The sequence below is a fragment of the Ctenopharyngodon idella genome, chromosome 17 (assembly GCF_019924925.1).
Source record: "Ctenopharyngodon idella isolate HZGC_01 chromosome 17, HZGC01, whole genome shotgun sequence".
Taxonomy (NCBI): Eukaryota; Metazoa; Chordata; class Actinopteri; order Cypriniformes; family Xenocyprididae; genus Ctenopharyngodon; species Ctenopharyngodon idella.
In genome coordinates this window covers 28220871-28244781 of record NC_067236.1, presented here as the reverse complement: position 1 = coordinate 28244781, position 23911 = coordinate 28220871, and the positions used below count along the sequence as shown (strand labels likewise).

Genomic DNA, 23911 nt, shown 5'->3' with positions numbered 1-23911 from the left:
GCACATTATACATTATAGTTATTCTTTATAAACGAACAACCAGCAGAATATAACCAGTTTAGGAAAATGTATACATCTTAATTTAACTGGAATTTTACTGATATCAAAATTATATTTCAGAGAAATGTGTCCTCAAATTAAACAATAAGAAGAAGAACAAGAAAAGGGAAAAGAATAAGATGATGATTAGAGATTAGAGATAAAATCTTGTCTTGTACAGAAATTAATAATTAATCGGCATCGCTACAATGCGAACCTTTATTTTGAAAACAGGTTATTTTACTTCCGGTCTTCCAGTGCCATTTGAAGGCTGTAGCAGGTTGTAGATTCCTAAGCAAAATCATAAATCTGTTAACTTCTTTAAATAGTTTTCGCAGTTGAAAGGGATGTTTCGTAGAAAGCTTGCAGCCTTAGAATATCACAACCCGACTGGATTTGACTGTAAAGGTAGGAATCTGTCTGAAATTAATGACGTGTTGGCACCTCATGCTCCCAAAACTGATAATGTACATTCAGGATAATACTAACAGCTTAATAGCGAGAATTTGACGCACACAACTGGGTTTAATCTACATGCTAAATTGTATTATTAATATTGTGTGTGCTCTTTTCTTCACCCAGATGAAACCGAATTCAGAAATTTCATAGTTTGGCTGGAAGATCAAAAAATCAGACACTACAAAATTGAAGACCGGGGAAATCTCAGGAATATTCCCAGCTCAGACTGGCCTAAACATTTTGAAAAGGTGAAACGAATATATAGCAACAGATTTATTTTCATATGTATATGTTTTCAGTGTATATTTAGGCCTAAAGTAATGTATACCGTTATTATTATGTATATAATGTATAAAATAGGTGTTTTATGTTTGCAGTACCTTCAAGATGTGAACTGTCCATTCAGCGTTCAGGAAAGACAGGAGACCGTTGACTGGCTTCTGGGTCTTGCTGTTCGTTTTGAATATGGAGACAATGGTATGATTTTTTTGAGATTTAAACCAGTGCTCGACCAATATAAAATTTTTTGTAATGGCCAATCAATATCCAGAGAGCAGGTTGGCCTATATACACTACTGTTTAAACGTGTTTTAAATAAAAAATATACAAATAAAATTCAGCAATGATTCATTCACTTGATCAAAAGTGCCAGTAAAAACATTTATAATGTTACAAAAAGTTTCTATTTCAAAAAAATGCTGTTCATTTGAACTTTCTATTCATCCAAGAATCCTGAAAAAAGTCTCACTGTTTCCACAAAAATATTATGCAACTGTTTTCAACATTGGTGATAAGAAGAAATGTTTCTTGAACAGTAAATCAGCATATTAGAATGATTTCTGAAGGATCATGTGACTCTGAAGACTGGAGTAATGATGCTGAAAATTCAGCTTTGCCATCACAGGAATAAATTAAATTTAAATTATTTCAGTAGTTTTATTTTTTATTCAATAAAGTCTTGATGAGCATAAAAGACTTCTTTCAAATTACTAACCTCAAACTTTTGAATGGTAGTTTATACAAATAAATAGATAAAAAATAAATAATTTTATGCATTTTATGCATTATTTACACTCAAAATGCAGTTTATCCATGTCAGTGTAGAAGGTAAACTTCTCTTAAAGGCACAATATGTAAGATTTTGGGATTAAAATATCCACACAAAAAAAACATTATGTATTTTGTTGACTTGTGTATTTATATTATCCCAAATGTTTCCAACAATGTTTAAATTCAGCTATTTTAACCAGTGTAATGGCCTGTGTCATTACGCCGTCTGTCAAAGATGTCATATCTGCGCTACCCTCGATTTCTGGTTTTACTGCCGTAGAAAGCATGGAGACGCCAAAGACGCTTTAAAATAATATGTGTTCTATTAGACAGGTGAGCAACTGTTTGGATACCTTTTATAGACTGAAAACTAATCATTGTTATATAGCTCGACACGATTAGTCTTATTGTTTGAATCTCGTTTTCTTGATTTTCCATGAGTAAAATGTTTGTACTATGCCTCAGAGATAACACTATTTTTGTCAAGTGGCTAACATAGCATAATCAGAAAGAGCTTTATTTGTAGAAACAGTAATACAGCATTTTCTCCACCATACAATATATTTTAAAATTAATTACCTGCCGTTTATCAACACAAGTCATCCAGCTTTAATTAATATGAAATTCTAATATCGATCTAGCTTACTGCAATGTGCAACAAGTGTCTCATACCAGTCACAGAGCGAACGCACAGAGTAATGTTATAACAGTGCATTTTAGTATGATTGTTTTGACCAATTAAAATAGCGCTGCGTTACCCCACAATTTTAATTCATAAAATAAAGTGACCTGTATGAGTAGATCAGCACTTGCGGCTGTTTCGTTAGAATGAGATAAAATAATGTAAATTTAAGTGATCAAACGTAACTATAACAATGTTCAAGTTCGAACGTTAAAGGAAACTTTAATCATAACTTTAATAGTAAAATATGCCTGAACACCAAAACGACTGTGGCATATACGCATAATAAAAAAACACCAACGTAAAATGTCTCAGGCTTTCGTCCCGTCCTGCTTCATACCACAGTAATGTTAATAACGCTGCATTCACACGGGGCGTCGGCGTTAACGCTTGACGGAGGGCGTGTCTGAAGCTTGTGTTGACGCGACCCGTTATAGTGATAACAGCCAATCGCATTACTTTCCGGTGTTGCATGAACGCAGTTGGCTAGCGACTGCTCTAGAGTGTTTGCATAAAGCGATCTGATTGGCTGACGCTTGCGTTGGCACTTAAAGTTGAGAAATCTTCAACTTCTGCCGCTTGCAACGCGAGTGAAGCGACACGACGGAACCCACAATTCAGTTCGGCAACGCATGACGTCACCCATTCAAAGTAAACAAGAAGCGTTAACGCCTATGCCCTGTGTGAATGCAGTGTAAAACTTTATTACATTATGAGTCCCGTCGACACCTCCCATGATTCTACGCTCATTCACGGTGTCAAGCTATGCTTTTGCTATTGCTTTGAATAAGCGACCTCTAGCAGCGAAACTTACATACTGTGCCTTTAATTAGCCAAGTAAGCACAAAATGCCCAATTATTTTGCCACTTAATTTCCCGGCATATATATTGGTCTATCACTAATTGTAACATGCCTATTCTGTCCTTTGTAGTGGTGAGACTTCCCCATTGAAAGCTGTTTAACAATTATGTTCAATCTCAAGCCACCAGGTGGCAGCATTGGTAAAGTTTGCAATAAAATGTAAAGCTTGCAGCTGTTCCACACATTCGATTGCACAATCTTGATTCCATTCATGTTTAGAGCAAGATGTTCCTAGGTCTGCCATCAAACAATTTTGACAACTTGAAACCCCTTGTTTCCATCGCACTGACACTTATATTATTTAACATCCCACAGTCGAGAAATATCGAAACTGCAAACCTGTGACGGAGGCCAATGATGCTCAGAAGTCTGCAGACCCATTAATTAATCTGGACGGTGAGTATTCCCTCCCCCAAATGTCTTTCTAGTCTCCAGTCCTGTTATGAGACGGAGGAGGCTGATTAAAGAAACCAAATCAATAACTAAAGTGGCTTTCCAGGCACGTATGTATGAATGAACTGATTACACACCCACCTCTCTCCACAACCCACAATGAGTGGGCTGAACCAAGCCAGTGACCCACAGCTGGAGGGACTCTCCAGATGTCAAGTGAATAATGGCACACCCCAGGAGGATGGGGTTCACTGAATGGAAAATATTGGGCTCTGCTGTTGTTTTTTGTCTGAGTAGTTGTTTTCAGTCAACTAATCACAAATCAAGCTTTTCTATGGTAACATTTTCAGAGATCATGTTTTCTTCTTTGTAATCAGTAATTCAACCAAGGCTTTGGAACAATTTTGCAATGAAAAAAAACTTTCAAATAATATGTTAGACTGATATTAAATGTGATTTCCCTCTTTAGTTAACAATCCTGATTTTAAGGCTGGTGTCTCGGCTCTTACAAATCTTCTCAAAATTCAGCGGCATGATGACTATTTGGTAATGCTTAAAGTAAGTATGGTTTGTTTTGTTGATAGTATGAAACATTTGTCTCAATCCAGTGCATTTAAACTTCAGTTATTCTGTTGTTTGTGATCACAGGCCATTAGGATCCTTATACAGGAACGTCTGACCCCTGATGCTATTGCAAAGGCCAGTCAAGCAAAAGAGGTAAGCATAAAATGTTTCTCTGAAATATAAACACTCTGCTGGACTTCTTAATATGGTGCTCTTTGCGTGTCGGTCAAAAATGACCTTTTTTTTTATTTAATTGAAATGAATGTACACTACAAGTCAAAAGTTTGGAAACATTACTATTTTTAATGTTTTTGAGCGAAGTCTCTTATGCTCATTATGGCTGCATTTATTTCATAATAAATACAGAAAAAACAATAATATTGGGAATTATTATTACAATTTAAAATGATGGTTTTCTATTTTAATATACTTTAAAATATAATTTATTTCTGTCATGCAAAGCTGAATTGTCAGCATCATTACTCCAGTCTTCAGTGTCACATGATCATGTGTAATATACATGAAATCATTGTAATATGCTGATTTATTATCAATGTTGGAAACAGTTGTGCTGCTTAATATTATTTTATAACCTGTGATACTTTTTCAGGATTCTTTGATGAATAAAAAGTTAAAGAAATATCAGCATTTATTTAAAATAGAAATCTTTTGTAACAATATACAGTACCGTTCAAAAGTTTGGGGTCGGTAATTTTTTTTTCTTTTTTTTTTTTTGAAAGAAATTAATACTTAATTTTAAATTGTAATAATATTTCACAATATTATTGTTTTTCTGTATTTATTATGAAATAAATGCAGCCTTAATGAGCATAAGAGACTCCGATCAAAAACATTAAAAATAGTAATGTTTCCAAGTACTATACTTTAGTTCGATAATTTTTTTATTTAATATTTTGTATTTTTAGGGGATTGTGTGGTACTAAGTTATATTTACGCTGTAGTTATAATCCATTCATTCACTTTCTGAGCATAGACCTGAAAATGAAATTTCCAACTTAAACTGTCATAAATTTTGAATGCTTTAGAGCAGACTTAATTTCTCTTTTCAAAGACAAACTTGGCAAATTGCTGAAGTGAAAAGGTTTTAAAAAGTTACCTTAAAAAAAGTTACAGAATTTTTTTGTTTATGAAAAATGCACAAAAATACTATTTTAAAATTTTATATGAAATATATATATTTTCAAAAACATGTTTTACTCTAAAACTGCAAGAAAATCAAAGCTATAAATCTAAATAAGTTGTGTTCCAAATTTGAGCTTGATATCTCAAAAAATGAGATTTTGTTTGGCCGCAGTACCAAAAGTTTCCACTAGATGAAATTTGTCTCCCATTCATTTCCAATGCGGTCAGTTTTGACAAGGCACACAAGTGTGACTATTTTTTTTCAGGACCATTTAACCTTTTTTTGTGTGTGTGTGTTCGACATAGCAAGTGCCAAAACCTTAACCAAGTTTCGTACCATTCCGATAAAGTAAAAAATTATTTAAAGAAAAAAAGAAGTACATTTTTTCGGTCAAAAAATGTCTGAAGAGCACCAGAGGGTTAAAAATGCTGGTCAGTAAGATTTTTTTCATGTTTTTGAAAAGTCTCTTATTATCACCAAGGCTGCATTTATTTGATCAAAAATACAGTAAAATCGGTTATATTGTGAAATATTATCACAATTTCAAATACATGTTTTCTACTTTAATATATCTTAAAATGTAATTTATTCCTCTGATGGCAAATCTGAATTTTCAGCATCATTACCCCAGTCTTCAGTGTCACATGATCCTTCAGAAATCATTCTAATATGTTGATTTGCTGCTCAAGAAACATTTCTTATTATTATCAATGTTAAAAACAGTTGTCTTTTGTATCATTATAAATGTCTTTACTTAATTACTTTTGATTATTTAATGCGTCCTTGCTGAATAAAAGTAATAATTTCTTAAAAACCACAAATTAAAGTAGTGTATATTTCAAAAAATTTTCTTATTTGTTCTTTTGTAGGGTTTACCAGTCGCCCTTGACAAGCATCTTTTAGGATTTGATACCGGAGGTAGGTTTGCACTTGCAGAACTGTTTTTAGGCTTCCAATGTCTACAAATCATTTCTTTAGCACACAATTAATGCACCATCATGTTCACATTCTGCATTTAATCATATGCTGTTGACTTTCGGAGGAATTGTAAGCACAAAGAATGTGTTTGATCGTTCCAGATGCGTCTCTGAACGAAGCGGCCAGGATTCTCCGCTTGCTTCACATCGAGGAGCTCAGAGAGTTACAAACCAAGATCAACGAGGCTATCGTGGCAGTTCAGGCCATCATCGCTGACCCCAAGACTGATCACCGCCTCGGAAAGGTGGGCAGATAAAAACGCCTGCCAGGGCCTTGCTGCAGAGACCGTCTTCACGAGACATGCTATGTGAAATATGCTTGTTTTCATTAACCACACCACAGATATTTTGTTTGAATTCAAGGCATTTTTGTGGGAATGCCGAACTGGACTGTTTTTTTTTTTTTTTTTTTTTTTTTTTTATTATGCAATTGTTCTGCCCTGTAATTAAAAAAAAAAAAAGCACTTATTAAAAGTTACACGGGCTACCATTAAAAGCTTGACTGTGTTTTTGTTGCATAATAAACCTTAATGCAATGCAGAAAAATGTTATATATATATATATATATAATCTGAAACATAATGCGAGCAGACATAATAAAGTTGTCAATCACATTTTATTGTTATAAATATCACATCTTACAAAAGATAAAAAGGATAAAAAAATTAAGGTTGGTGAAAGACCACTTTGGTTTTTTAAAGAAATTAAAAAATGTAACTTTTTTTTCCCGCAAATACTGTTTTAGTGTTTTTATAAACGTACAAATTACACAACTGAGGGTTTTTTTTTTTTTTTATTTAACAAAAAGTCACATACAAAAGTACAGTAGAAAGAAATGAGGTATAAAACAAATTTACAAAACTATTTTGAGAAAATATTCACGCTTTCATGTTTGTAAATTTGCACTTTGGCATTGACAGTGACGTTTGTCGAGACTTGCGGGTTCTGCGATCGGCTCTTTCCTTGTCCACGTCTCCGCCGCGATTCCCACAGCACCAGCTCTCCAAACGCTCGCCCAGAATAGCACCATGTAACGCTGGCTCTGTCATTAGCGTCTCCCTATAACACAAAACGGGACACTTGTCGGGAATCTTTCACAGAAAGCCAAGTTTGCACAAATACGATAACATTTCATTTTCGAGCAGAGGAATGCTTTCATGTGCTAGTACAGATATACAAACACTTATTCTGATCTTGTTTGACTGTTTTCTGGTCTGTAAAGCGCCGAAATGCTTTGAAGTACCGGTGCGACACCAGTGTTTCATCGCCTCTGTCAAAACTACAGTGATTTGGAGGCAGGTGCCTTGTACTTTTCTCTTAAGTGCCTGTAGCTGACAGCTCATGTCTGAAAAATGTCATCCTGTTATTTGCTTGAAAGTGGTCACCCACGGTGTGCTACATGGAAAACGTGTGCTTTTAGGTGTACCTGCACAAATATAAATACTTCAAAAAGAAAAATACATTAGCAGGAGCCCATTTACAGAGCGCTTGTATATAATTGAAAATGTATTAGCAAAACTAAAATGATGATATACTTTACCACAGAAATCTGTAAGTACCTTATAAACAGTGTGGAGGAGCAACTGTAATTCCATACAAATGAGACCTCTGATCAGGCAAGTACTCATCTGTTGACTGGTTATCCCGACTGAGAGCAACGACCCCATCTCTGAAACATCACAGAAGAAAATCAGTCATTTTGTAATAATTTTATTGATAAAGGTACAGTCACACTTGACAACAAATATGAGTAAGCTCCAGGGCTTCTGCTTTTAATAAATTGTAAATAATACTCCACTTTTCTGTTTCACTGCAAATCATGTTGCTTTGATTTTTGTATTAAGTATGAATGGAAGTGAATAGAGCACCAAGTCTAGTATGACACAGAATGTGAATTGAACAATATCTGATTCTGAAAATGGTCATTTAGTGTTGGACATGCATGTGCTATGCTTTACCTCCTCCAGTCTGTGTAATAGTAGTGATTGGCGAAGGAGACCATGCTGAAGGGGTAGTTCAGGTTACTGTGGACCACACGTCTCCCTGTCCCGTTAGGCGATATACACTCTAGGCGCTTGGTTCCTGGCCAAATCACAAAAAAGAGGTTATCAACATATTATGAATGAGCTTTTCAGTCCTGGCTTGTTATTGTGGTATCTAATTCATATTTACATGGTCAGAATAAGATGCATTGTGGACCAGACTTTGTCGAAAGCTGAAAATATTGCTGCACAAAAACTAGCCTACATGGGCAAAGTGCATACCTGCATCGGCCCAGCAGACCTGGCGTGTAGTGGAGTCATAGGCCAAAGCATTGGGCAATCCAATGCCGTCCTGTACCAGGACTCTTCGGTTTTGTCCATCCACTGAGGAGCTCTCGATTTTAGGAGCTTCTCGGTTCCAGTCAGTCCAGTAGAGGGTTCTGTGAAAAGATCAAGTTTTACTTGTCAGGACATTATGGCAATGGTTGAACTTTCAACCATTATATACAGGTGCTGGTCATATAATTAGAATATCATCAAAAAGTTCATTTTTTTATTATAAATTATTTTTAAAAACGAAACTTTCATATATTCTAGATTCCCTACATGTAAAGTAAAACATTTCAAAAGTTTTTTTTTTAAATTTTGATGATTAGAGCGTACAGCTCATGAAAGTCCAAAATCCAGTATTTCAAAATATTAGAATATTTCCTAAAATCAATCAAAAAATGGATTTGCAAAACAGAAAAGTTAAAGTTCTTTAAAGTATGTTCTTTTGTGCACTCAATACTTGATCGGCAGGACATATTACAGCAAATGACTTGCTCCTAGCACAAATTACTGCATCAGTGAAGTGTGGCATGGAAGTGATCAGCCTGTGGCACTGCTGAGGCACTATTGAGCCTTCAGATCATCTGTATATTGTTGGATCGACTGTTTCTCATCCTTCTCTTGAAAATATCCCATAGATTCAGGTCAGGCATATTGGCTGGCCAATAAAGCACAGTAATATCATGGTCAGCAAACCACTTGGAAGTGGTTTTTGCACTGTGGGCAGATGCTAAAGTTCTGCTGGAAAAGGAAATCAGCATCTCCATAAAGCTTGTCAGCAGATGGAAGCATAAAGTGCTTCAAAATCTCCTGGAAGATGGCTGCATTGACTTTGCACTTGATAAAACACAATGGACCAACACCAGCAGACGTCACGCCCCCCCCAAATCATTATTGACTTCAGAAACTTCACACTAGACTTCAAGCAGCTTGGATTCTGTGCCTCTCCAGTCTTCCTTCAGACTCTGGGACCATGATTTCAACATGAAATGCAAAATTTACTTTTATCTGAAAAGAGGACTTTCGACCACTGTTCACTGTCCAGTTCTTTTTCTCCTTAGCCCAGGTAAGATGCCTCTGACGTTGTCTCTGGTTCAGAAGTGGCTTGGTAGTCCTTTTCCTGAAGATGTCTGAGTGTGGTGACTCTTGATGCGCTGACTCCGGCTTCATTCTACTCATTGTGAAGCTCTCCCAAGTGTTTGAATCGGCTTTACTTGACAGTATTCTCAAGCTTGCGGTCATCCCTGTTGCTTGTGCACCTTTGCCTACCCAATTTCTTCCTTCCAGTCAACTTTGCATTTAATATGCTTTGATACATCACTCTGTAAACAGCCACCCCATTCAGTAATGACCTTCTGTGACTTACTCTCTTTGTGGAGGGTGTCAATGATTGTCTCCTGGACCATTGCCAAGTCAGCAGTCTTCCCCATTAGTGTGGTTTCAAAAAACAAAAGATACCCGGATTTTATACTGTAGGGATGGTCATTTAATGAAACTCAAATGTAAATATTCTAATATTTTGAGATACTGGATTTTGGACTTTCATTAGCTGTACGCTCTAATCAACAAATTTACAAAAAAAAAACTTTTGAAATGTTTTACTTTACATGTAGGGAATCTAGAATATATGAAAGTTTCATTTTTTAAAATAATTTACAATAAAAAAATGAACTTTTTCACGATATTCTAATTATATGACCAGCACCTGTATGTGTATGTGCATACACACACACACAAACACACACATGTCCTCCTGGGACCCAGGAATAGACTTTTGTCCTCTGTAGTGGACATTATATTTTAGTGATTTTCTCTGACATCATACATGTCACAGTTTTAACTCAGCAGTCCTGTAAAGAGCACATTCAGGGCTTTGCAGAGATGCCACATTTTTGGAGGTTTCACCATGACAACAACTGTTTGTTATTAATCAACATCTCAGGAAAATATTATGGGGATTCTAATCAAAATATGACTTCCTTTTACAAAACAAGGCATTGATTTCATACATGTCCACTGCAGAGGACACCAGGACTTAAAGGTGCACTATGCTGTTTTTCCATCCGCTAGGGGGCGCCTATTCAAAACAAAGGCGTAGCTTGATGACACTAAGTTTGAGCGCGGAATCTTGGGACATGTGGTCTTCACCTCACAGCCGGTGGAAATAAATCGGGATAGGACTCGGGTAGAAATCATGTTCATGGATGCGATTATTAACATTACTGTAGTATGAAGCAGAGCAGGACCGAGTGTTGTGGGAGCTGAAGGAGGCCGCTGGAGCGATTGCGCAACACGCCGCGAGCAGCGGAACTTTTATTATGCCGCAGTCGCCGGCGCTGCTTCCGCTTTTCCGGTCATGAGTATGAGGTAACGCAGCTCTGTTTATCATATTAGATACATTTGAGAGTGTTGAAAATGATGTTATAACGTTACTCTGTGCGTTCGCTCGGTGGCTGTTGTGAGACACTTGTTTGAGACACACTGCAGTAAGCTAGATCGATTTTGAAACCCATTGTTTTTGCCTATACATGTCATTTCATGTCATTTTATTTTTTAAACAACTTAGTCCTGGTGTCCACTAAAGAGGACATAGCATACAGTGCATACAGAAACTATTCACAGCACTTCACTTTTTCCACATTTTGTTATGTTACAGTCTTATTCAAAACTGCGTTATTTTCTTCAAAATTCTACAAACAATACCCCATAATGACAATGTGAAAGAAGTTTGTTTGAAATCTTTGCAAATTCATTAAAAAAAAAAAACGAAAAAACGGATGTAGATAAGTATTCACAGCCTTTGCTATGATACTCAAAATTGAGCTCAGGTGCATCCTGTTTCCACTGATCATCCTTGAGATGGTTCTACAACTTGATTGGAGTCCACCTGTGGTAACTTCAGTTGATTAGACATGATTTGGAAAGGCACACACCTGTCTATATAAGGTCCCACAGATAACAGTGCATGTCAGAGCACAAACCAAGCCATGAAGTCCAAAGAATTGTCTGTAGACCTCTGAGACAGGATTGTATCGAGGCACAGATCCCAATGAGCACAGTGGCCTCCATCATCCATAAATGGAAGAAGTTTGGAACCACCAGGACTCTACCTAAAGCGGGCCGCCAGCCAAACTAAGCGATCGGGGGAGAAGGGCCTTAGTCAGGGAGGTGACCAAGAACCCGATGGTCACTCTGACAGAGCTCCAGCATTTCCCTGTGGAGAGAGGAGAACCTTCCAAAAGAACAACCATCTCTGCAGCACTCCACCAATCAGGCCTGTATGGAAGCCACTCCTCAGTAAAAGGCACATGACAGCCCGCCTGGAGGACTCCTAGACCATGAGAAACAAAATTCTCTGGTCTGATGAAACAAAGATTGAACTCTTTGGCCTGAATAGCAAGCGTCGTGTCTGGAGGAAACCAGGCACCGCTCATCACCTGGCCAATACCAATCCCTGCAGTGAAGCATGGTGGTGGCAGCATCGTGCCGTGGGGATGTTTTTCAGCAGCAGGAACTGGGAGACTAATCAGGATTGAGGGGAAGATGAATGCAGCAATGTACAGGGACATCCTTGATGAAAACCTGCTCTGGACCTCAAACTGGGGTGAAGGTTCATCTGCCAACAGGACAACAACCCTAAGCACACAGCCAAGATAACAAAGGAGTGGCTACGGGACAACCTGTGAATGTCCTTGAGTGGCCCAGCCTTGAACCCGATTGAACATCTGTGGAGAGATCTGAAAATGGCTGTGCACTGATGCTCCTCATCCAACTGATGGAGCTTGAGAGGTCCTGCAAAGAAGAATGGGAGAAACTGCCCAAAAATAGGTGTGCCACGCTTGTAGCATCATACTCTAAAAGACTTGAGGCTGTAATTGGTGCCAAAGGTGCTTCAACAAAGTATTGCGCAAAGGCTGTAAATACTTATGTACTTTTTTTTTTTTTTTTTTTTTTTTTTTTTTTTTTAATAAATTAGCAAAGATTTCAAACAAACTTCTTTTGCGTTGTCATTATGGGGTATTGTTTGTAGAATTTTGAATAAAATAATGAATTTAATCCATTTTGGAATAAGGATGTAACAAAACAAAATGTGGAAGAAGTGCTGTGAATACTTTCCAGATGCATTGTACATAAGGCTTTTGACATGGGAAGCAAAATGGCTCATAGTTTGAGGTTTTTTTTTTTTTTTTTTTTTCTCTCAAGGGTTGAAATTCATGTTTTGCAAAAGCTAGAAACATACAAAACTGTTCTGCTCTATTTAGCATTGATTTAAACAAGATGTTTTAAATCAAGGCCTATGAAACTCAGTCCCTCAGAAGATGGTAAATAAAAACTAGCCAGCACTATTTTTAATGCTGAATTACTCACTGGCCAAAAAAGATTTATAACCGTAAATTATGTTACTCATGTCCCTCCCAGAGGACTTCTGAGCATAAAATCACAATTTCACAGCATTTAAGTTAAACTTGAGGGATGCAGTGAACAATGCAGCTTTGCACATTGCTTGAATAATTAAATATTTGTTTTGTAAAATTCTCAACTAATGCATCAGATTTCAACCCAGATGGCACGTTAATCGAAACCATCACATTTATGCGTGACGGCAAAAACAAACTAGCACGTAGCCCAAATCGCAGCACCAACAAACACAAACATACATTAGCAGCTATTCTCATGGCCCATGAGGTTTGTGTCTCCTGTCCTCCACCCTAGTTCAGTTGCTCCAGATGTTGCAGATGGCTGTGTTTGTGGAGTTGCTGGCCCACACGTTGCCTACCTCCCCTGAGACCCGAGAGCCAGGCCAGACACTGAAGCAACACTAACATCTGGGCCAATTTGTAGTCTTGCCCTCTTATTTTCTCTGCCTCCCATACACGTCCTGACCCCCTCGCTCTCTCACTTCTTGTACTGTTCTCTCGCCTCCCTTCAATCACTTTCACAATAGCAGATAACAGATTTTTAGTTTTGGAGCGTTCTTGTAAAGGAAACATGGGAAGTTGGTGATGGAGGGGAAATGAGGGTTCATTAAATCAGCCAATTATAGAATTAATTAAGCAGAGATGCCCCTGTTAATGGTGCAGTCTGAGTGATCCAGCATGCTCAAGACAAAAACAAAAAAATGTTAAAAATAATCAAATGAATAAATTAAATATATTTATACAGCAGTTCTTTCTGGTTCTCAAATCTCATTGGCTGAGAGGTCTTTCCAGCCATGCGATATTTGCCACGGGAACAGTTTCACCGTTTGAATCACTGTCCACATTCTCACAGCGAGTGTCATGATGGACGATCAAACTCACTATATTTTTATAGATAATACTGTTATTTTGTAACGGAATGTAGTTTTAAGAGTTTTTTTTTTTTCAGAAGTGTGATTTATATGTAAACATAGTACCTATTTGAAAATTTGTTTAGACGCTTTCGGAGATGCGAGCTCCAGGCCGTCAGCGACACTCGCTCAGGCGATCTCTCTCTCACAAAACTCTACATATTACAGTGAGTTTCAATGAAGCGACTCAGCGTTCCTTTGTTACTAGTTCTAAAGTGACGTTTTAGAATTAGTAACGGAGGCTTGGGCTCAACTGTTAAACTGTGAACTTGAGATTTGAATCCGTGGCGGAAGGAAGTAGTTCCTCACAAAAGAGGGTTTTTAAAGACACTCCGTTGTTGTTTCTTTTTATTTACACATTTGCGTCATCAAACTGTTGTATAAATGCAATATCACACTCGTAGCCGTGCGATATTGCTGTATATTAGCACGCTTTGATAGCCTACCGCCGAATGACAGCCGTGCTGATATACAACCACTCGTGTGATACTGCTCATATAATATAAGTAAAATCAAACGTTCCAATGACAAGCATTCGTTTTTTATTTCTGGTATTTCTGGTATTGGTTTTATATCTTTAAGATCATTTTTTTCATCTTTAAGATAATTTTTAAGCAATTTAAGCACATACCCTGTAGGGGAGTCCACAATGATGGCTCTAGGATTCACTAAGTCTGTGTCAAACAGAACACGTCTGTCACTTCCATCAAGGTTTGCTGTTTCTATCTTGTCTGGTGTGCTGTCCACCCAAAACAGTCTCCTACGGGCCACATCTACAGCAAGACCTTCTGGACTCGTCAGAGCTGAAAAAGATGGATATAAATAGTAAACGATTATTATATTATATTATTAATCATATATATATATATTTTTTTTTTTGCAAAATAAACATACCTGTATTGATGATAATCTCAGATTCTGATCCTGGCTCCAGACTGGCTCGACTGATTGTCCGTCCTGCCAGATCTGTCCAGTAAACTTTCCTTTCTCTGCAGTCGTAATCAATGCCGACCACTATAGAGCCCTGAAAGTGTAAACAGAACTGAATTACTATACTTTTCTCAAAGTCACAGACTTCAGTATTTCAATCAATATTGTGCAAGTCTCACATGTAGAGCAAGCAGCACTGAAGATCTCTGCTTGTCCATCTGTGTGCCATTGAGAGGCAAAACTCCAATCTGTTGACCCTGGGCATAGAGCAAAGATGTGCCTGCTGGAGGCGGGGTCACATCTGGGCGAGGCAGAGGGCGCATGGTGGGAGGGGCCACAGTCGGTATACCTAGAAGGTAGAAGATTTGATAGATTGTTTTAGCTTTGAAAAATATATCATTTTGTTGCCTCATTATGAATATGAACATGAGATTATAAGAAAAACAGAAATTAAATAAAACACATTATTCATAATAATAATAATAAATACATATTCAACCACCACAGAAGCATCATAACTTTTATTGTCCAAGCACGGAGCCACTTAATTTTTGAAAAATGTACATTTCACACAGCGACACTCACAGGCAGGTTTCACAGCGTCGTGTGAGCGGGTTCCTGGTACTTCACGTCCGTTTCGGTCCACACACCAGCAGTAGCTGCTGTCTCCATAGCACTGAACCGGGTTGAACTCGCCGGAGGAGTCACACTGAGGTAGATAGTGGCGGGAATCCGGCTGGCCTGCATATTGCTGCAACAGACTGGCTCTCCAGCGCTCACAGACGGTCTCTGGACGCTGGGTTGGAGGCACTATCACTGGGTGTCAGAGGGGAAACCACAAACATATTACTGATGCTGCACAAAATGGGTATATATATTAATAACCACATAAAAGGATTATCAAATGAATAAAAGTATATATAATATTATTATATATAACATACTGTATGTAAACTATTTTTATGCACCCCTAAACCTCTATTTATAAAGAAACAGAAGATATAGTACCAATGTATTTACTTATTTTCTATCCATTTTCCATTTAACATCTAATTTTAAAAGTTCAATAGCACATTTCCTTCTTTCACAAGTTTCACTCTTGGCTACAAAACTTTGAGACAAAATAGGAGGCATTTCTAACTGTGGTGAGAAGAGAACACATCCATTGGCAGTGTTGACCTGGACTAAACTGCTCATATTTTCCTTCTGCTCTGTAATCTCGATGAACACAGACTGGACTCTGTGAGCTCTGCTACAAATTAGAGTGATTACTTGCACATGATGAGTAACTACTTAGCAAATTAGAAAGCCCGTACTTTGCAAGCAATATCACAATTCTAACACCAGTTGCTGGATGAAGACCATGTCAAACATGTTTCAGATGTGTTGCCCATGCAAAAGTTGGCGCTATGATCCTAGTATATGATCCTGGATGGTTGCAAGGGCGTTTCTATGCAGTTGTTAAGGTGTTCTCTTTGGATGTTATGGTATGGACAATTGTTGACAATTGTGATTCCACAGTTATTAACATTGTTAGTTTTTTATATTTTCATTTTTTTTATGTATACTATGTACATTTATAAGACTATACTTTGTGTTACATTATCTTGCCATTAAATTTCAGAAAACTAGTTAACTTTTGTCCATTCTTCTCTCTAGATATGGCTATAGCTCCACCGGTAATGTAAGTCTATGGGATTTTATTATCTTTTATATCATTCACCAGGTACCAACTCAGAAGTTTGATTGCTTAGAGAAGCAGCCCCACAATTAGACCAAAATCACACTCCATAACTGTATATTCAACTGGCTGTGATTTTACTGCTTTATGCAATGTTTTGGTTTTATTCAAACCTGAAAAATTGTTTGACACTGGAAACTTAGGACTTATTAGGATGAGGTGGCCATGTACAGCTCTCTTACCAGGCTCGTCACAGTTTATTCTCGGGGTTCCAGGTGGAGTTCGGGTTCCTGCTCTCTCCTGCCCCCTACTGTCCACACACCAGCAGTGACCTGTGGACCCGTGGCACTGCTGAGGCCTGTACTGACCCTCCTCATCACACTGAGGGATGAAGGCTCCTGCCAGAGGAACACCATCTTTTCTGCTCTGAAGACTGTCTCTGTGCTGCTCACACTGGGTCTTGGGATGACCTGGATGCACATGAGATACACAAGGGATTGTTATTCTGCTCTCTAGGTATGGCTAAGGCCTCACCTGTAATACAAGTCTATAAGATTTTATTATCTTTTATATCATTGACTAGGTACCAACTCGTAAATCTGAATGCTTAGAGAAGCAGCCCCATTAACAGTTTAATCGCATTAGACCAAAATCCCACTCCATAACTGTATATTCAATTGGCTATAATTTTATCGCTTTGTGCAATGTTTGGTTTTAATCAAGCCTAAAAAAATTACTTGACACTGGAAACTTAGGACTTGTTAGGACGAGACAACCATGTACAGCTCTCTTACCAGACTCGTCACAGTTTATTCTCGGGGTTCCAGGTGGAGTTCGGGTTCCCGCTCTCTCCTGCCCCCTACTGTCCACACACCAGCAGTGACCTGTGGACCCGTGGCACTGCTGAGGTCTGTACTGACCTTCCTCATCACACTCAGGGATAAAGGCTCCTACGCGAGGAACATCACCGTTTCTGCTCTGAAGACTGTCTCTGTGCTGCTCACACTGGGTCTTGAGACGACCTGGATACACATGAGATACACAAGAAATAGTTATTCTGCTCTCTAGATATGGCTAAGGCCTCACCTGTAGTGCAAGTCTATGGGATTTTATTAGCTGTCATACCATTCACCAGGTACCAACTCGTAAATATGATTGCTTAGAGAAGCAGCCCCATCAACAGTTTAATCCCATTAGACCAAAATCCCACTCCATAGCTGTATATTCAATTGGTTGTAATTTTATCGCTTTGTGCAATGTTTTGGTTTTAATCAAGCCTGAAAAATTGCTTGACACTGGAAACTTAGGACTTGTTAGGACGAGACAACCATGTACAGCTCTCTTACCAGGCTCGTCACAGTTTATTCTCAGGGTTCCAGGTGGAGTTCGGGTTCCCGCTCTCTCTTGCCCCCTACTGTCCACACACCAGCAGTGACCTGTGGACCCGTGGCACTGCTGAGGCCTGTACTGACCCTCCTCATCACACTCAGGGATGAAGGCTCCTACGCGAGGAACACCATCGTTTCCATTCTGAAGACCGTCTCTGTGCTGCTCACACTGGGTCTTGGGACGACCTGGATATATTTGGGATACAAAAGGGGTTTGTTATTTTTCCATCAGGACACTCAGTGCAAAAATCATAAATCTACTCCAGTAAAGTTACAGAGTTAATCATGCAGGTGGTTCTGGCAACAGTCAACCTTAAAATCCTGTATTTTTTCAGAGGAACAGTGTTGTTATTCTTAATTAAAACAAAAACTATTAAACATCATTTTTGTTATTTTAAATAAAGTTGAATTAAAGTAAAATTGAAATATCAGATGAAAAACCTAAACAGCAAAAACTGAAAAATCAGAAATGTTGCCTCGGCAACTAACTGAAATTTTTAGCCTAATAGAATTAAAAAATAAAAATACAAATGACAAAAGCACATAAGAAAATGACTAAAACAAACTAAAATTATTAAAATGAAACCTGAAAATATAAAAATAAAGCAAAGTAAAAATTTTCACAAATACTATATAATGGTATATAATAAAAGGTGCAGTATGTAGGATTTCTATCCGCTAGAGGTCGCTAGAGGCCTATTCAAAACAAAGGCATAGCTTGATGATGCCAAGTTTGAGCGCAAAATCTTGGGACATGTGGTCTTCACCTCAACAGACAGTTCAAAAGAATAGGGATAGGACTCGGGAAGAAATCATGTTCATGGATGCGATTATTAACATTATTGTAGTATGAAGCAGAGCAGGACCGAGTGTTGTGGGAGCTGAACGAGGCCGCTGGAGCGATTGCGCAACACGCGCCTCACAAGCAGCGGAATTTTTATTATGCCACAGACGCCGGTGCCGCTTCTGCTTTTCCGGTCATGAGTATGAGGTAATGCAGCTCTGTTTATCATATTAGATACATTTGAGAGTGTTGAAAATGATGTTATAACGTTATTCTGTGTGTTCGCTCGGCGGCTGCTGTGAGACACTTGTTTGAGACACACTGCAGTAAGCTAGATCGATTTTAGAATATCATATTAAATACTGGATGGCTTGTGTTGATAAATGGCATGCAATTCATTTTAAAATGTATTGTGTGATGGAGAAAATTTTGTATTACTGTTACTAAAAATAAAGCTGCATCTGATTATGCTATGTTAGCAACTTGACAAAATAGTGTTTTTCTCTGAGGCATGGTAAAGCATGGTACTCGCAAAAAAATCAAGAAAATTAGATTTAAACAATAAGACTAAACGTTTTGAGCTATATAACAATAATTAGTTTTCTGTCTATAAATATATCAAAACAGTTGTTCCCTTGTCTATTAAACCGTGTAATATATTAAAGCGTCTTTGTTGTTTCCATGGTTTCTACAAAATAAAACCGGAAACCGAAGGTAACGCGGGTATGACGCAATTGACAGGTGACTCCCTGAGGTGGCCGTGTATAGCTCTCTTACCAGGCTCGTCACAGTTTATTCTCGGGGTTCCAGGTGGAGTTCGGGTTCCCGCTCTCTCCTGCCCCCTACTGTCCACACACCAGCAGTGACCTGTGGACCCGTGGCACTGCTGAGGCCTGTACTGACCCTCCTCATCACACTGAGGGATGAAGGCTCCTACACGAGGAACACCATCGTTTCCGTTCTGAAGACTGTCTCTGTGCTGCTCACACTGGGTCTTGGGACGACCTGGATACACATGAGATACACAAGAAATAGTTATTCTGCTCTCTAGGTATGGCTAAGGCCTCACCTGTAGTGCAAGTCTATGTGATTTTATTAGCTGTCATACCATTCACCAGGTACCAACTCGTAAATATGATTGCTTCGAGAAGCAGCCCCATCAACAGTTTAATCCCATTAGACCAAAATCACACTCCATAACTGTATATTCAATTGGCTGTGATTTTATCGCTTCATGCAATGTTTTGGTATTATTCAGGCCTGAAAAATTGCTTGACACTGGAAACTTAGGACTTGTTAGGACGAGACAACCATGTACAGCTCTCTTACCAGGCTCGTCACAGTTTATTCTCGGGGTTCCAGGTGGAGTTCGGGTTCCCGCTCTCTCCTGCCCCCTACTGTCCACACACCAGCAGTGACCTGTGGACCCGTGGCACTGCTGAGGCCTGTACTGACCCTCCTCATCACACTCAGGGATGAAGGCTCCTACGCGAGGAACACCATCGTTTCCGCTCTGAAGACTGTCTCTGTGCTGCTCACACTGGGTCTTGGGACGACCTGGATACACTTGGGACACAAAAGGGGTTTGTTATTTTTCCATCACGGCACTCAGTGCAAAAATCATACATCTACTCCAGTAAAGTTACAGAGTTAATCATGCAGGTGGTTCCGGCAACAGTCAACCTTAAAATCCTGTATTTTTTCAGAGGAACAGTGTTGTTATTCTTAACTAAAACAAAAACTATTAAACATCATTTTTGTTAACTTTATTTCAAAAGTTGAATTAAAATAAAATTGAAATATCAGATGAAAAATCTAAACAGTAAAAACTTAAAAATCAGAAATGTTGCCTCGGCAAATAACTGAAATAAAATACGTTTTAAGTTGAAGCACTAAAACTGAAAAAAAAAAAAAAAAAATTTTTTTAGCTTAATAGAATTAAAAAATAAAAATACAAATGACAAAAGCACATAAGAAAATGACTAAAACAAACTAAAATTATTAAAATTAAAAATTAAAATATAAAAATAAAGCAAAGTAATAATTTTACTATATAATGGTATATAATTAAAGGTGCAGTATGTAGGATTTCTGTCTGCTAGAGGTCGCTAGAGGCCTATTCAAAACAAAGGCGTAGCTTGATGACGCCAAGTTTGAGCGCAGAATCTTGGGACATGTGGTCTTCACCTAAACGGACGGTGGAAAAGAATAGGGATAGGACTCGGGAAGAAATCATGTTCATGGATGCGATTATTAACGTTATTGTAGTATGAAGCAGAGCAGGACCGAGTGTTGTGGGAGCTGAACGAGGCCGCTGGAGCGATTGCGCAACACGCCGCGAGCAGCGGAACTTTTATTATGCCACAGTCGCCGGCGCCGCTTCTGCTTTTCCGGTCATGAGTATGAGGTAATGCAGCTCTGTTTATCATATTAGATACATTTGAGAGTGTTGAAAATGATGTTATAACGTTACTCTGTGCGTTCGCTCGATGGCTGTTGTGAGACACTTGTTTGAGACACACTGCAGTAAGCTAGATCGATTTTAGAATATCATATAAAATATCATATAAAAATAAAGCTGCATCTGATTATGCTATGTTAGCTACTTGACAAAATATTGTTTTTCTCTGAGGCATGGTTAAAGCATGGTACTCGCAAAAAATCAAGAAAATTTGATTTAAACAATAAGACTAAACGTGTTGAGCTATATAACAATAATTAGTTTTCTGTCTATAAATATATCAAAACAGTTGTTCCCTTGTCTATTAAAATGTGTAATATATTAAAGCGTCTTTGTTGTTTCCATGGTTTCTACGAAATAAAACCGGAAACCGACTCCTCACACGTCCGGAGCCTTGGTTAAAATTGCAATTTTCTCACGATTTACAAATAGTTGGAAACATTTGGGATATTGTAAGTACTCAAGTGAACAAAATATATTAACACTGGCCTAGTGGTTTTTGGATATTTTACTGCAAAAATCTTACATATTGCACCTTTAATGCTAAAATAACACTTGAGAGGTAGCATCTGGAATTTTAGGATATATTCCAACAAAAAGAGGAATTTCTACCTCTCTATATCAGATCCCACAACAATTAATTAATAAAAACATTAGAAATATTATTCTGAAATAGGACAGACGACCTGTTGAGAGAGGACTTTCCTGTAGACCATTTCTTACCAGGCTCATCACAGTTTATTCTCGGGGTTCCAGGTGGAGTTCGGGTTCCTGCTCTCTCCTGCCCCCTACTGTCCACACACCAGCAGTGACCTGTGGACCCGTGGCACTGCTGAGGCCTGTACTGACCCTCCTCATCACACTGAGGGATGAAGGCTCCTGCCAGAGGAACACCATCTTTTCTGCTCTGAAGACTGTCTCTGTGCTGCTCACACTGGGTCTTGGGATGACCTGGATGCACATGAAATGCACAAGGGATTGTTATTCTGCTCTCTAGGTATGGCTAAGGCCCCAGCTGTAATGTAAGTCTATTGGAATTTTTATTAGCTTTTATATCATTCACCAGGTACCAACTCATAAATATGATTGCTTAGAGAAGCAGCCCCATCAACAGTTTAATCCCATTAGACCAAAATCCCACTCCATAACTGTATATTCAATTGGCTGTAATTTTATCGCTTTATGCAATGTTTCGGTTTTATTCAGACCTGAAAAATTGCTTGACACTGGAAACGTAGGACTTGTTAGGATGAGATGACCATGTATATCTCTCTTACCAGGCTCGTCACAGTTTATTCTCGGGGTTCCAGGTGGAGTTCGGGTTCCCGCTCTCTCCTGCCCCCTACTATCCACACACCAGCAGTGACCTGTGGACCCGTGGCACTGCTGAGGCCTGTACTGACCCTCCTCATCACACTGAGGGATGAAGGCTCCTACACGAGGAAAACCATCGTTTCCGCTCTGAAGACTGTCTCTGTGCTGCTCACACTGGGTCCTGGGACGACCTGGATGCACAAGATACACAAGGGATTGTTATTTCCCCCTTTGCACAACTCTTTGTTTATAAGAAATGAAAGGGTTTGTGCAAGCTAAAGAGCTGCCTAACTCTAAACTCCAATAAAGTTACAGAATTATCTGTTTTGATCATAATATTGCAGATGTTAATACCGTCCATGTAAACATGTGGTTTTGACAACCCTCGATCTTCCCTAAAATCCCATATTTTTCAGATAGGAATGCAAATGTGTCTACAACAGAAAAAGTTCTCTCTCTTCACATTTTGATCCTATCCTCCTTAAAATCTCCGGGTCAGGGCCTGTTTTCCTAGACTGCCTTCAGTGAAGTAGCATCTGAAGTTTGTACCAATGATATTTACTACAATTCAAAAGTTTGAAATCAGTTTGAAATCAAAGATGTTTAAAAAAAATATATGTATACATATATATATATATATAATATGTTAATACTTTTATTCAGCAAAGATGCATAAAATTGATCAAAAGTAACAGTAAAGGCTTTTACACTGTTTTACATATATTATGTTTCAAACAATTCTGTTCTTTTAAACTTTTTATTTAGAAAAGAATCCTGAAAAAATACATCAAGGTTTCCAGAAAAATATTAAGCAGTACAACTGTTTTAAACATCGATAATAAGAAATGGTTCTTGAGCAGCAAATCAGCATATTAGAATGATTTCTGAAGGATCATGTGACACTGAAGAATGGAGCAATGAGTAATTCAGCTTTGCCATGACAGGAATACATTTAATTTTTAAATTGTAATAATATTTCACAATATTACAGTTTTTACTGTATTTTTAATCAAATAAATGGAGCCTTGGTGAGCAGAAGAGACTTCTTTCAAGAACTTTAAAACCTATATCAACCGTATGAATAATAGTGTATTCCAACAAAAAAGCAACTGCTACCTCTCTATAACAGATCCCATGACAATTAATTAATAAAAACCATTAGAAATGTTATTTAAAATAGAACAGGTAACCTATTGAGAGAGGACTGTGATGTAATTTTCCCCCCAAAATCTCCAATTTACTGTAGACCATTTCTTACCAGGCTCATCACAGTTTATTGTCGGGGTTCCAGGTGGAGTTCGGGTTCCTGCTCTCTCCTGCCCCCTACTGTCCACACACCAGCAGTGACCTGTGGACCCGTGGCACTGCTGAGGCCTGTACTGACCCTCCTCATCACACTGAGGGATGAAGGCTCCTACACGAGGAACACCACCGTTTCCGCTCTGAAGACTGTCTCTGTGCTGCTCACACTGGGTTTTGGGACGACCTGGATACACATGAGATACACAAGGGATTGTTATTCTGCTCTATTTCACCACGTAC

General features: G+C 38.3%; 2 protein-coding genes and 1 long non-coding RNA gene across 52 annotated transcripts in view; 2 read left to right on the top strand and 1 right to left on the bottom strand.

The window, feature by feature from the left end:
- Positions 1 to 271: 271 nt before the first annotated feature.
- On the top strand, positions 272 to 6666 carry rtraf (RNA transcription, translation and transport factor). The gene is made up of 8 exons (XM_051868038.1): positions 272 to 447; positions 622 to 746; positions 876 to 975; positions 3408 to 3488; positions 3955 to 4043; positions 4134 to 4202; positions 6063 to 6111; positions 6273 to 6666. The coding sequence occupies exons 1-8, from the start codon at positions 387 to 389 to the stop codon at positions 6425 to 6427; spliced, it is 729 nt and encodes a 242-aa protein (XP_051723998.1). The 5' UTR covers positions 272 to 386; the 3' UTR covers positions 6428 to 6666.
- nid2a (nidogen 2a (osteonidogen)) overlaps positions 6564 to 23911 on the bottom strand; it is a 50805-nt gene continuing 33457 nt past the window's right edge. For 2 of the 50 annotated variants that reach the window (XM_051867976.1, XM_051867994.1), the window contains 16 exons: positions 23628 to 23855; positions 22333 to 22560; positions 21779 to 22006; positions 19924 to 20160; positions 19372 to 19599; positions 17769 to 17996; positions 17217 to 17444; positions 16665 to 16892; positions 15327 to 15557; positions 14921 to 15090; positions 14706 to 14835; positions 14443 to 14614; positions 8435 to 8592; positions 8129 to 8252; positions 7730 to 7839; positions 6564 to 7229 (listed from right to left, as the gene is read on the bottom strand). In XM_051867976.1, coding sequence (XP_051723936.1) covers positions 7731 to 7839; positions 8129 to 8252; positions 8435 to 8592; positions 14443 to 14614; positions 14706 to 14835; positions 14921 to 15090; positions 15327 to 15557; positions 16665 to 16892; positions 17217 to 17444; positions 17769 to 17996; positions 19372 to 19599; positions 19924 to 20160; positions 21779 to 22006; positions 22333 to 22560; positions 23628 to 23855 — 2927 coding nt within the window. In that variant the 3' untranslated portion in view covers positions 6564 to 7229; position 7730. The remainder of the gene's footprint in view (positions 7230 to 7729; positions 7840 to 8128; positions 8253 to 8434; positions 8593 to 14442; positions 14615 to 14705; positions 14836 to 14920; positions 15091 to 15326; positions 15558 to 16664; positions 16893 to 17216; positions 17445 to 17768; positions 17997 to 19371; positions 19600 to 19923; positions 20161 to 21778; positions 22007 to 22332; positions 22561 to 23627; positions 23856 to 23911) is intronic. The other 48 variants (XM_051867980.1, XM_051867996.1, XM_051868011.1 and 45 more) reach the window with 46 other exon arrangements.
- LOC127498556 (uncharacterized) lies at positions 8604 to 23799 on the top strand. The gene is made up of 3 exons (XR_007925912.1): positions 8604 to 10849; positions 16401 to 16425; positions 23661 to 23799. It is a non-coding gene; the product is annotated as an uncharacterized LOC127498556 (long non-coding RNA).